This window comes from Bombyx mandarina, chromosome 21 (genome assembly GCF_030267445.1).
Source record: "Bombyx mandarina strain Sakado chromosome 21, ASM3026744v2".
NCBI classification, from domain to species: domain Eukaryota; kingdom Metazoa; phylum Arthropoda; class Insecta; order Lepidoptera; family Bombycidae; genus Bombyx; species Bombyx mandarina.
This window is the reverse complement of record NC_143227.1, coordinates 4,830,730-4,845,409: the sequence shown is the minus strand read 5'-3', so window position 1 is coordinate 4,845,409 and position 14,680 is coordinate 4,830,730. Positions and strand designations below refer to the sequence as shown.

At 38.0% G+C, this 14,680-nt stretch overlaps 2 protein-coding genes across 5 annotated transcripts in view; one reads left to right on the top strand and one right to left on the bottom strand.

Annotated features, from left to right (window-relative positions):
* Positions 1-1,669: 1,669 nt before the first annotated feature.
* LOC114253138 (uncharacterized) lies at positions 1,670-11,749 on the top strand. 2 transcript variants are annotated; one of them, XM_089736530.1, is made up of 6 exons: positions 1,670-1,733; positions 2,042-2,266; positions 4,737-4,813; positions 5,109-5,288; positions 5,376-5,434; positions 5,512-11,749. In XM_089736530.1, the coding sequence occupies exons 2-6, from the start codon at positions 2,094-2,096 to the stop codon at positions 10,960-10,962; spliced, it is 5,940 nt and encodes a 1,979-aa protein (XP_089592656.1). In that variant the 5' UTR covers positions 1,670-1,733; positions 2,042-2,093; the 3' UTR covers positions 10,963-11,749. The 2 variants fall into 2 exon arrangements, with proteins under 2 accessions (XP_089592656.1, XP_089592655.1); XM_089736529.1 differs by lacking the exon at positions 1,670-1,733 and adding an exon at positions 1,863-1,945.
* An 85-nt stretch (positions 11,750-11,834) lies between these two features.
* The window catches only part of LOC114253050 (synaptic vesicle glycoprotein 2B), a 60,760-nt gene continuing 57,914 nt past the window's right edge, over positions 11,835-14,680 (bottom strand). For all 3 annotated transcript variants that reach the window (XM_089736532.1, XM_089736531.1, XM_028187793.2), the window contains exons 9-11: positions 14,179-14,441; positions 13,263-13,422; positions 11,835-12,780 (exon numbers count right to left, since the gene is read on the bottom strand). In XM_089736532.1, coding sequence (XP_089592658.1) covers positions 12,597-12,780; positions 13,263-13,422; positions 14,179-14,441 — 607 coding nt within the window. In that variant the 3' untranslated portion in view covers positions 11,835-12,596. The remainder of the gene's footprint in view (positions 12,781-13,262; positions 13,423-14,178; positions 14,442-14,680) is intronic.

Here is a 14,680-nt window from a genome sequence, read left to right as displayed (position 1 = left end):
TATAATATATGAAAGCATGATGCTCATGAACACTTTGGCAAGAGTGTAGCGTAGAAGAAGATATTATTAGGTAAATCTATAATGGCTACTTTGAACGACTATTGATTAAATCGGAATGTATGATTGCTTCGCGGCAGAAACTAGAGAGACTGTGGTATCATTCCGTGCGGGCTTACAGTACACCCTACCTCCAGTAAATGCCATTCTCCAGCGAATCCTTAATACTTAATAACAATAATAATCCGTAATACCTTTATGACACAACGGGATAAAGTGACCTTAGTTGAAAAAGTTTCATTTAATAACTTTAGACGCCATGTTTTAATTTACATTACTTGGTGGCGCCACCGTTATTGGCCGTGTTTCGACGGCCACTTTTTGAAATTCACACAGTGTGTTCCTTATTTCTATCATCCATTACTTTAATATATTTTTTTTATTGCCTTTGTAGGCAGACGAGCATACGGCCCACCTGATGGTAAGTGGTCACCGTCGTTCATGGACGTCAGCAATGCCGGGGCCAGAGCCAAGCCGCTGCCTACCATTAAGTACTCTCCGCAAGCCTCGTTTGAAGAAGGACATGTCATAGCGCTAAATAAAACAATTTGTGGAATCTGTTACTCTGAGATCTTGTTTTTTTATACAATTAGTACTTTACATATTCTAAATACCGATCCAGTCGGCACCGATTTGAAACCCGAAAAATGCGGTCCTTTTACAGTTTTGATTAAAACATTTTCAATGCATTTTTATGACCTTTTGGTAGCTACAAATTTTACATACACACGTACGCAAAACGACTTCAATCTATTTTGAAAGCTAGAGGCTAAAGGTGACGCAAAAGAACAGGAGAATGAAAATTACAGTGACAGAATGGTAGAATTAAGTTTTATTTAGTGAATTTAAATCTATAGAGATAAAGAATAAATTATAAAGAGTTTTACAAAACTGTATTCTAATAGTAACATAAAATATAATCTGCTTAAGTATTTAATTACAGACCCTAGATAAAGGTGAAAAAGTAATTTGAAGACAGACTTATTACTTTTATAAATACCTAGAGTAGTGTTGCTGTCAGACTAAGATCTGAACTTGAAGATTCGAAATCTTATGCATAGATAAAAACAAATTTCTTCCTAATTATGCCCATTTAATAGTTATCGAGTAACTAAAGTAAAAAAGACGCATACGATGAACCCAGAGGATGATAGACTTTCATACTTTTGTCATTTGGATTTCGGTAAGAATCATGCCGTTAAACAATCATGACAAAAATTAAAATAATTTCATAAGACTTTTCAATGCATTGTACAAATAAATAAAAAACTGACGATGTGCGAATTTCACAGTTCTGATTATTGCGAGAGACTACCTGTGAGCCGTCTTCGCATTACATTAGTTTAACTAGACATGAATGTCATAAAATGAAAGCTTGACTATAGTAAGCTTGCAAGAATGGCATCTCATGTATTGTAGTTTAACACACAAATTGCTTACAACTTTCACAAGTTTGATTTCGAAGCTTATGAACATGAAAGGCAAAAGAGTACAACGCATGAAGTCTATGTTGGTTGTGGTAGTTGTGTAGCTCCGCAAAATCGACTAAAATTTGCTTTTTCACAACACAATTTTTTATGTATGTTGGTATCTGCTGACGCCAACCTCAAAAGTGTCTTCCGCCTGGGTATTTTTATTACTTTTTTATTGCAGAACTATAAATATTGAAAAAAAAAGTATTAAAAATATTGTAAATATTCAGTAAATAATATTAAAAGAATGTTTATTTGCCAATAAGTAATTAATCAGTAGTATTTGCCCTCTTTTATTAAATCAGTGGTACCACAATAAGAAACACGCAGAATAATTTCGTACGCAGTCGGTGATATTTACAACTAATATTTTGCTACTGTTTTGACAAATAGAGGGCAAAAGACTTTATTTAATGGTTGTGAGACTCGTATTTATAAAATAATTGCGGTATGATTTAAATCATGTGTTAATATATGGATAATTATGTATTAGCGGTTCCGCTCTGTTACAGTGACTTCTTGACAAAATATGGTCGTGCATTTTGCATAAAAAGATAAGTGGAGATGAGTGAACAGAGTGAAGTTAAATATTTAGATGGAGAGATAGTTTGGGTGAAATTGGGCTCATGCTGGTGGCCCAGTGAAGTAGTGGCCCCAGAGAAGCTTCCATCCGACTTGTTGTCTTCTTTTCGGAAGCCTCCTATAGCTATCGTGAAATTCTTCCAGGAGGACGCATAGTAAGTATTTTAGTGTAATTCTTTGTTAAAGTACGTGCTAACATTCATAGAACATGATATTAAATTAACCCTTTTGCCTTCCTTTGTTGATTTGTTTATTTAATAATAATTACTTTTAAAATTATAATTGTAAGATTTGTTAAATGTAATTCAAATATAACATGTACATATTTAAATCTAATTAATAAAATTAATTCCGTGTAAGAAGTTGAGAAGACCTTAATATCAAATCTTTTGTAAATGTTTTGAAACTTTGTCCGGTATGTCTTCCAAAAGAAAATAATTAAGTATTAGACTATGAGTAAATTGTGGTTCTGAACTATGGATAAAAATAGTGTAAATTTTAAGTTAAACAAACATTTTATTGAAATTAAAAAATAACCAATATGCTACTGTAATTTTACAAAAATAATTGCACGAAAAAGCTGTCGTGACAGCTTCAAGTTTCATTAATATATTTCATACTGAACATACTATTGACAATAGTTATTTTGAGTGCCAATGGGAATCAACTAATACAATAAATATGTATTTTGTAAATTTATGAGATTTTTCCTCACCCGATTTTTGAAAATCACCACATTTTTATTATATTCCGTTCCATTGCCTAGCATCTGACATGTGGGATGACAGGTTTTCTTTGTCCTTTGTCTCTCTGGAACATATAGTGTGAAAATAATATTTTACTCTTATTGACCTGCCTGGTTTTAAGCAGTTGCGGTAGGCAGCGGCTTGGCTCTTCCCCTTGCATTGCTGAAGTCCATGGGCGACGGTAACCACTCACCATCAGGTGGGCCGTATGCCCGTCTGCCTACAAAGGCAATAAAAAAAAAAAAAAAAAGTTACTAAGACTGCATGGATATGAAAATGCTGTCACCAACCTTGAGGCCTGAGTATGAAGGCACAAATATATAACAGCTATCCGACGCATGAAACGAGAATGCGTATCTTTTTTGTAGTAGTCTCCCTGTAGACATGCAATACACCTTTTTTTTTTATTGCCCTTGTAGGCAGACGAGCACACGGTCCACCTGATAGTGAGTGGTTGCCGTCGCCCATGGACTTCAGCAATGCCAGGAGCAGAGCTAAGACGCTGTCTACTGCTTAAATTTACATCTTTACTATCTTCTTTAGTAGAAATAAAGTAAATATGATGTTGATGTGTGAGTTGAGGTGGGCTAGGTTCTGTTCGCCTCGACGACCCGTCGGTCGGGCGTCCTCGGGGTGGCGCCGCGTGTCTGGTTGTAGTGTTGACTGCGGGAACCCCCTTACTCTGACCGGGTTTTGACCCCGAACAGAGATCGGACGTCGGGTGTAAGAGTGCAGGGGAGTCGTTTAGTGGGTGAGCTAGGTTCTGTCAACTTTTTGTGGGTGTTATGATGCCACACTCACAAAGAACAAATATGAATGAATAATCTGAAGTCGCTTGTATGTTGTGTGGTGTATATGGACTGTAGTTATTCTAAATGTGCATTTAATGTACTAAAAGTGCATATATGTCAGTATGAAAACCAACTGAGAATGTGTTTGATATCATCATTGCTTCATATAGAAAATTGTTTTGTTTATTTGTAATCAATATCAACACATGGACACAAAGAGGGGAACACAACAAAATATTTCGTTTTAAAAGCTATTATATGCCAAAATTTGGATAGGTTTTTTTTAAAATTAAGTATGTAAAGTAAATAAAAAAGCGAAAATAATAGACAAAAAAAAGGAAGTTCTAAAATAAAAAAAATATATATTATATTTCCACTACAAACTCAAATTAAACTTAATTGGATATGCCGAAAATTGAAAATAGATTTGTTTTCCTAAATCCAAGATTTGCTGATGCCCTGTGATCTCAGGAATCCTGAGGCTTATAGACCTCACATAATGAAAGCGAATGAACTTTCTCTGAATCTCTTCATTTTCCATATTTGTACATGCTGTTGAACCTTGAATTTCTCCAAGCTCTTTTCTGTCTTGTACTTTATACGCAAATCCTACATATCTAAAGCTTTAACCACACACATTATTTTTCTTGTCATTTTCTTTTTTGTAAAAATGTTCTCAATTGTTGAATACTGCAATGGACTATTGGAAATAGGGTTGATGATATAGGTAAATGGATATCATGGTTTAATTCTTGTACACCATCTAAAATATTCTCTCATATATAAATGGGGTTTAAAAGAATAAAAAAAAACAAGTTACATGATTTAAAGAGTAAAATAAGAGTCAACGAAAATTTGTGGAAAACTATAAAACGGCATAGTAAAGTATGACGTTAATTGTTTCCGTAATTTGAAAATATTTAGTTGTAAACAAAATATAAACAAAACTAATAATTGTAGTCACTTATAAAAGATATATTTCTTTATGTACCATAAAATTTCACAAGAGGTAATCTTTGGTAGAGTTAAAAGTATCTAAACAACTAACAAAATCTAAACAAAACAATTAATTTATTTAATGTTTTCAGTGAATATGTGAAGAACGAGAATTCTATCTCCAAATATGAATGTAGCCGGAAAATTGATTTTATCAAAAAAGGACTTTGTAAGTATAAATATTTTTCAATATTTTCAAATATAAATATGGAGTATGTAATCTGAAAAAATATATTTATAGTCTTTACTCTCTGTAGCAGTAGAGGTAGACCTAAGAAAAATTTATGGATTGTGTGAAAGATGATATTGTAAGAGGGGAGTGAGTGAAGAAATGGTATATGCTAGAGGAGCATGGAAGGATAAAACATGTTGCGCCGACCCTAGGTGACTGGTAGAAGGGCAGGAGAATGATGATGATGATGACTCTCTGTAGCAGTTTTCACAGAATATGTTTTTCATTTTAGATATGTATAGAACTAAACATGGTCTAATGGAAAAATTCCCTGATGATGTAATTCATGCTGAAACATCTGTCGGAGGTGACCCAGACATCCTCTCCAGGGAAGAATTTCAAGAACCAAAAAGGCAAAGCTATGCTGGGCTCTTTGGCGATCTTAGGAAGACACCTAGCTCTGTGAAGAAAGGTAGATTAAAAATTTTAACCAGTTGCACTCTAAACTTAAATTAATAATAATCTCATTAATATTTACATTTATGATTTAATTACATAGGTAAGAGCGGAAAAAGCAGACAAAATGAATCTCTGCAAAACTTCACACCTACAAGAAAGGTAAATATTATAAATTAAAAAGAATAATTATGAATGTTATTTGAAAAAACTCACTTGTCTAATTTTGAAATTTTCAGATGAAAGAAAAAACAGATTACAAAGTACACATTTTAGTACAAGGTTCAAAAACACCTTGTACTGAGATCACTCAGGATATTTCATCAACGCCTTCTACAAGTGGAATTAATGCTGAGAATAACACATTAGAAGCTAAAACTGAACATGAAAATGAGGAAGCTCAGAATGTTGAGAAACCAGTTTCTTCGAACTTTTCCACGCCTCTACCGTCTAGTTCCGGAATATATGCATGTCATGCTTGTCCATTTACAACAACGCGTTTGAATGTATTAATTCTACACAACAAAACTCATAGTCTTTCTTTTATGCCATATACACCGTCACCTGTTCGTAAAAAGATCCTGACAAAGAAACCAAAATCATCTGTCAAGAACTCCGAAACCCGCAAGTCACGAATTCTGAAGGCCGATAAAGCAGTCAAGAAAGTATCAGAAGTAAAAAAACGACCAGCCGATGAAGTTTCTGTGACTATTGAAGAGATTAAAAAGACGAAAACTGATGAAGAAATCAAGAGCAGCTTATTAGCAGATTGGGATGATATTGATGAAGACTCAAATGATGAGTCCTCAACAATAGTGATGACAGGATCACCTGAAGTTGGAGTGGCGGTCGAGTCTCCTGCAGTTCCTACGCCAGCAGAAGTACCGAGTGCTCAGGTCCCTGCCGATGTAGTCGTGATTGTCGAAAAGAAATCCGATGACTCCCCTATAACTGAAAAAGCTGAGAGTTCAAGTGACTCAAAATACGAATTTTGTGAAGATGAAGACTGGACAATTGAAACAGATGCTGGTAGGAAAATACCAAGAGTAAAAAATCCGAAACGGAAAGATGAGGCAAAAAGCTTGGACGAAGATGAGGTTGCTAGAGAAGTAGCTGATATACTAAGTAAGACCAACGTCCCAGAGCTACCGTCCGTTCCGGAACCTTTAAAAGCGGAGGAAAATTTTCCTGAACCTCCAGTTGTTAAGTCACCAGATAAAAGTCGTGACAATTTCCCAGAGAAACCAGCTGAGAATCCTGTGATTGATCCTATACCAACTAAAGCTATTTTCAAAACGAAAACATTTTTTCGTAGTCGACACTCTAGAAGCCAAGACGCCATCGGCAAATATGTAGCAGAGCAGTTAAATGCAGTTGAAAGGATGGACATATCTGAAAGTGAAATTAATGGATCTGATGCCGTTTCCTCTCCGGAAGCAAGGGATTCACCACCTATAGAACCGGTGAAAGTAGCACGCTTAGCACCGAAAATACAACTAAAGAAAATGAAGGCAGAGGCGGCGCAATTACGCGAAAAAGAAAAGAATGCAGAAATCTCTGAGTGTTTTACAGACGACAACCAATTTGGCGATTACATGTCAAAAGCAACAGAATCTATGGACATTGATAAAACCGCAGGAGTGACCTTACCTAAAAATGTTTCCGTAAAAACAACAACAATGGATGTGTTGTATCCAACACAAGAAATCAAACCAATAAATGCTGATACACCTGATATAAGATCTCCCATAAAGACAAATAAAGTTGAGCGACATCCTGAAATAACAACTGAACCCAGAAAGACGGATAATAATTCTGTAGAAAACCAAGTGCTGAATCAGGAAAAAGCTGAAATTTCCATTCCTAAACCTCGCCCAGAAATTATTGAAAAAATAGTCACACCTAAAAAAATATATGAGCCACGATACATGAATGAGTCGACGGCTTCAGCAGTAGATGCTTTATTGAGCGTATCACGAGAGGCGGATCGTGTGACGCGCGTCATCAGTAACGATCCACCCGAAGATTTATTCGAAGATGATAATAAAGATAGCTTAAACATCAACGGTAATTATTTACAAAATATGGAATACGATAATGGTAATAGTGACCGAGTAAACGAGCCCATAACAAATATTGAAAAAGATAAAGCAGAACTGGAAAAAATCATCGATAACAATATCATTCAGACACGTATCTGTAGCGACGAATCGACACAGCCTAGTACTTTGAGTAAAATGCAAATTGACGACACTAATCAAGATATTGAAAGCAACGATGGATTGGTAAAAGAGGTTGATGTACCAATGAACCATACTGTCATGCCAATAGAGACGGTGCCATCAGAATCTGATCTGCAAATTGCCGAGACTCTTATCAATCTCCCGTCAACAGCAATTCAGTCAAAACCCAACGAACACCACGAGAATCTTACAATGCAACTCGCAATCGAAACTGAAAAGGATCATCAAATAATATTAAAATCAAACGAAAATGTACCTTCTGAGCAGGTCTCGCCTAGTTTAGGGGCGAAAAGTTGTTCAACAGAAATTGTGCCTATGAAAGACTCTATAACTGCAACTGGTAATAGCAATGTTAACTATCGTTACGAAACTGAGCAAGAAAAAAGCGAAAACTTGAATGCTGCCAAATCATTAGTACAGATGTCAGAAACTATAGATCATCAAATAAATATTATTGAACCGAATCAAAATAGTGATAAGAAAATGTCTAACACAAAAGCATTCAAAATTGAAGACCAAAGTTTTGATAGTGTCATAGAACAAAAAGTGTCGTTATTGTCAAACAGTGACAACAACAATGAACCAAACATCAGTATGAATGCTAAAATAGAAACAGCGACGCCTAAATTGTTGAAAATTTTAGAAAAACCATGCCTACCAAAAGTGTCTCCATCCAGTTCAAAGCAAATAATACTACCGAGGAAAGAAAATATCCTTAATTTTGATGTTGCCAAATCGGCATTAAAAGGAAAGGCACAATCTACAAAACAAAAAATTATAATCCGACGAACCACTCCGAACAAAAACGTTATTAACAATATGACTTCTGAAATTTCTACATCGTCGGACAAGATTATACTATCCAGAACCAACAATCCTGCGCAAGACCCTTCGTCGGTACAGACGTACACTATTAAAACATCACCAGAGGTTTCATCGGACGCTAACACGATAATAATACAGCAAAAAATTAGAAAAGTAGCCAAGCCACCTGCGAAACTTCAGAAAATAAGACCTCAGAATTCTTTGATAGTGCCTATGAATGAGAAGAAGACCCTGAATAACTCAACACCAACCGACGATACTATGTTCGATATTAATTCGATGCCTATCGTTTTGTCTGAAGATTTGTTAACGGCAGAGAATATCGAAAAGATGCCCGTAGTCATGTCCGGCAACAGTACAGTTTCGAATCCATCCAAATTGATTAAAACGAAAATTACATCCGAGGCAAATGATAAAGTGCCGATTAGTGCGACACCTACTAAACCTGAAGTAAAAACTTTACTTATGAACCCCGTCAGTGAAGTTAATAAAGTTACAACTCCTAACATCCTTTCTAAATCATCTAAATTGCGAGGTGCTAAACCTATGCTGGTAATAGATAAAACCACTGGGAAACAAAAGATTATAATGACAAAACCTGAAACTACTGTCAAAGAAACAAAGCAGGCTCCTACGGTGGTCCAATCTGCTCAGGGTGGAAAAACTGAAAAATTCATTATTCTACCAACACCGAATTCTCCGCGGCCGAGTCGGACCCAAAAAATTGTAATCGATCCCCAAACTGGGAAGACTCATGTGCTTGTTTCGAAGGGACCAGAAACAACTGGCAATCCTGTCGATAATAAGCCGGTTTCTGCTAAATTGTTGCCGTCATCAACCGATGCCACTACACCGGGCAATACCGTTATGATCATCACCAATGCACAGGGAGCACAATCTAGAATACTACTGACACCAGAACATGAAAAAATTTTATTCCCAAATAAACAACAACCAAACGTTTCCCAATTAAAAAGTATAGCTCATCGCTTAACATCTAATACGAATACGCAGAAAACTGTAACCACGATTGCTACTACAGTAAAAGCTCAACCTCAATCTGCTGCAGTTCAAAAAACTCAGACTAGGATCGTGCCAAAACAGAAAAGTGCGATCATAACTTCTAAAGGTCAACTCATCGTTGGGGGTCGAGTTTCTACTACTGCACACAATATAGCTCCCATGCCTGAAATACGACCTGCCCCGAAACGAATAGTCACATCCGAACCAAAAAAAATAGTTCAGACAATACATAAAACTACCACTGAACCCTTAATATTTCTGCAACAAAAATCCGGTACAATGATGCAATTAACCGCAGCGCAATTCGAACATCTACAAAAAACAGGTCAAATAGTGCAGAAGCCTGCCACGCCGGCCCAAGAAAAGAAAATTTTAATTCAAAAGTCAATTACAATACCACAAAACGAAACTGCAGTCACTCAAATTCAAAAATCAAGAGCTAGGAAACAAATTACCGAGTCTCCAGCGCCGTTAAAGAAAATTAAACAGGAGATAGCGATCGCACCGGCTCCCTCGCCGAACTCGGTGCCGATGCCGGTTCTGGCTCCCCTTTCGTCTGGCCCTTCAGTGGCTTCGACCACAGCAAATGCTTTTCCGCAAATCACTTCAACGTATACCGAATATGAAAATTTCGAGGAACTCTTACCTTCTACCGCAATAGCAAAACAAGTCGAGAGTGTGGTATCGCAACCAGAACAGGCCACTGCGCCGCTACCGGCTCCCCTCGCCGACAGTCACCTGTTGGCGGTACCCGGAGAACCATTCGGGGGACCGCCTGGTTCTTTTTACCTATGCGTTGAAGATAATGGCACTCTTACGCCTATCGACAATCGGCCATTGATTTTAGAAAACAATCAGCTTGTTCCCATGGCGGTGGAGCCTTTACAAGTAATCGCTCCTCAACCTGAGCGTAGAGATATATTGGAAGCGGCCCTGGCGAATAGTGACGTGTTTCACGCAGACACACCCCGGGACGACGCGCCCGATTTTAGGGACTTGAACGCTAACGTTTCGGTTCATTGTCGCGTATCAGAGACTAGTAGCACCTTAAATCAACCAATAATGACGCCGGTTGAGATGCCGACAAAGGCAGACAGCGAGCCGACCGTACCGTCGAATTTAGAAGACGGCTTAGCGGTCATCGGCGTGACCCCGCACACAGTGCCTACCTCCTTAGAACTACCGATAACGGTCACCGATCCCAGAATAGCCCCCAAGATGACGGATCCGTTAAGCAGCAATAATTACGGAACAACACTCTTAACGTCCCCCAATACAGAAATGACGTTCGTATCTACAGAGGAATCCACGACTCCAATGACCGCTACTATGTCAATGCCTTTATTAAACGAAGACGATTCCGTCGGGAAATCGATGCCGATTTTAACCGATGACATCGCGGAGAAAACTATTTCGTCTGTAGAATCGAACGCTGCGTCTCCGTCGTCGGGAGGAGGCCGCGAGCCGGAGAGTGAGGACAGCGCGCAATGGACACGGCGCCTCTTCACGCCTGGCTCCGATATCTCGGAGACGTCTGCTGAAATACCATTACAACCCTCACTTCAGTTGTCTGTTAACGAGGCGTCCCGCCAATGCTAAACGGTTGGTTACGACAGTTGTGATCGAGTCATTATGTTTTGCAATTAATTATTATAGAAAGAAAGACTATTACATTATAAAAGAGTTCTGTGCAATAGATGTCTAATGAATGGTATGCTGCCTTTTAAGTCTTAAAAATTATGAATGTTTTCATTTGTTAGATTAGGTAATGAGGTTCGTTGTCAATGGTGCCCGAATATCTAGGAAGTAAACTGCGTGCGTTTGAAACGTACGCATCATCGGAGATTGTAAATATAAAGTAAGAATGTGGTTTTAGATCGTGTCTCATTTCGTGTTTGGAAAAGAAAAAAAATATGAGTTCTCCGCTTTCACAGCATTAAATATATTAAATATAGGTTTTAAGAATTTACAAATGTAAATTAAATTGATTTATGATATTGTTGAAATCATATGTGTAATATATAAAATTAGTTGAATAGTATTTTTGTAATTTCTATCCAGTTCGAAGTGTTAAAAGCAGCATGGACTATGATAATAATTAAAGTGATGCTGTCTCGTGATTGAGAATGCAGGCGTAAGCGGTGGGACGCCTGAAACTGGTCGTCGAGTCGGTAACATACTGAATGAAATGACTAATATCATAGCGTTAATGTTAATATTAAGTACAATAAATTACATACTGTTATAATTATTTTTAAAAAAACGTCAGAGCACTTTGATTTTGTGAGTGATCTATGTCTGGATTTAGGACCGGTCTATGAGAAGAATGTAGGATATACTTCTGCGTATGTATGTAGTTTTTATTAAATAAAATTTTAATTAATCAGTTTTGTTGTTAATCTCCCTTTGTGTTGTATTTCGATTAAAAGGAAAGGAGTAAGTCGATTGAAAGGAACGAAATAAAATTCATGTTACGTCTTTAAGATGATTTATTCATCATATTACGTTTTACATTTTTATAATCAACATAAAACTAAAATCTGAAATGTGCAATGAATTTACAGCACGGAATTTGTTTGGATTTTATTATTCAACGAAACAATGCAACACCAAACAAATCTTAATAGCACAAATCAGACATTATTCACTACATTCTACTAACTAGGGTAACAATTTTTATAAATTCGTAATAAGAAAATAGTTGCTTTTTATACAACATCGATATGAAATGATAAAACTTAACCTATAATACTCGTAAAATGTCCATTATGAAACTAAGTTTCGGTGTTACCAAAATAAAAAATAAAAACAACAGTCGACGCTTCGAATTTTTAGGTAGAAAATTTTAAAATTAATTTGTACCTTAATTTAGAAGATACAAACTTTAAAAAATAGGTACAATAATTGATCGTCCGATGAGATTGATGCTGATGATATCATATAACACAGCTAAGGGGTACGTCCTCTTTGTACATCAAATGGGCATTGAATCACCAGGCGACTTTGGAAATGGCTTTCAAAACTTTATCTCGATTAACTGTTTTTTTTATATACCTATTCTAGTAACCTCAGGAAGTCATACTAGATTCACAGAACTAGCGATTAATTGCCCTATTATAATATCTTAAAACAGCCGTTCAGTGTTACCATCGGCAAGAAATGTTTATGATATTTATACTGGCAAAAACCGGTATCACGGTCCACCGCTTTAATTCGGTGTGAATGATGAAATGTTATTGTAAAGCTTGTCGCGTTGTGTTGGGCAGGAAGAGACACATGAGGCCGCCTCCGGCGAGAAGCACGGCCACAATGAACGTCGGCGCCGGACAGTACGTGTCCAGTAGGGCTGCGATCACGACGTTGCCAATTATACCACCTAGTCGAGCTGCTACCATCGAAACCGCCACACCCGTAGCTCTGGAACAACAAAACGATACGATTAATAACCTTTATGTGGAAAATCCTGTAATGGGATCCACAGGTAACCGGGAATTGTCATTTTCACAGTTAATTACCTAACAGATAAAAGGCTAATAAGTGCGATAACAACTAAATCAGACCGGGTGCTTTTATTAAATGTACCTACTCTTTTGTTGTAAATATAAAAATATGGGAATACAGTGACTTTGTACGCTCGTTTGAAAAATTTTTTTTGTTGCTTAGATGGGTAGACGAGCTCACAGCCCACCTGGTGTTAAGTGGTTACTGGAGCCCATAGACATCTACCACCCACCTTGAGATATAAGTTCTAAGGTCTCAGTAAAATTACAACGGCTACCCCACCCTTCAAACCGAAACGCATTACTGCTTCACGGCAGAAATAGGCAGGGTGGTGGTACCTACCCGCGCGGACTGACAAGAGGTCCTACCGTCAGTGAATATAATAAAAATCATATTACCTCAAGTTCGTGGGAAATACTTCGGTGATGAGACAGTCGAGGGAGGCGTTGCCGCAGGATATAACTGAACTGAATATAGCACTGACGATCAGGTTGTTCGTTTTGTTGTACACGAAGTACATGGCGGCTGAACACGAGCCAGCCGAGAATGTTGCAAACACTGAAATATAATACAAAGATACTTAAAGATTACTGTATACAATACAAACTCCCGACTCTCAGACACAGCCCACTGAGTTTCTCGCCGGATCTTCTCAGTGGGTCGCGTTTCCGATACCGTGGTAGATTCTGCGAAGCACGGCTCTTGCTAGGGTTCGTGTTAGCAACGTCATCAGGTTTGAGCCCCGTGAGCTCACCTACTAAAGTTAGGGTTACGCTGACATAGCCGCTAGGGCATAGTTTAGGTAGGAAAAAAAAAAAAAAAAAAACGAACTCCTTATTCGCGCTTACTTTATTCACGTTTTCACTATAGGCTGAGAAAAAATGCGGCCCAATTCTTAGGTATATGTGTAGCGAAAGATTTTTCAATTCGTAGATCTAATCGGTAGGTACATCGGTACATACACATTGATAAAAAGGGTTTCCATAAGTTTTATTTATTTATTGCTTAGATGTGTGGACGAGCTCACAGCCCACCTGGTGTTAAGTGGGTTATTGGAGCCCATAGACATCTACAACGTAAATGCGTCACCCACCTTGAGATATAAGTTCTAAGGTCTCAGTAAAATTACAACGGCTGCCCCACCCTTCAAACCCGAAACGAATTACTGCTTCACGGCAGAAATAGGCAGGGCGGTGGTACCCACCCGCGCGGACTCACAAGAGGTCCTACCACCAGTATGTGGTATCTAGTTACAATCAAACGGACTGTATGCTCGCGTATCTTAGATGCAAAAGTTGTTTTAAAGAAACTAACCAAGGAAGAACTTCCTCCCGAGCCTGTCCATGCCGAGGACCGCGAAGATGTTGGATGGTATGGCGGCCGCAACGGTGATGAGCGACTCCATGAAGACGTCGGAGTGTATGTGCGAGTCGCACTGCGCGGCGGCGGAGTGCGTGCCGAGCCGCGTCACGTACGCCGTCACCTCGCAGATGTCCGCCTCGGCGTTGTCGTGCGTGCGCGACCACTCGTCAAAGCGATTGAACATCTCAGGGAACCACATCATCAGACCGTAATACCTGTATAACAAAAAAATCGGTTGTCTGTAAAGTCAGTTTACTGACGACAGTTGAACGTGACAACGTCATAAGAAAATACGCCTCAGAGCGAGGTAACGCCGCATGAGTCATGTTTTTTCGTGTGTGCAGCCGGCTCCATCGAATTATAAGACGTTGTCACGTCAAAAAATGAATCATTCAATAATTTGCTATTTGATTTCATGTGAGATTCCTTTTACTAGCAGTATTACTAACAGTAG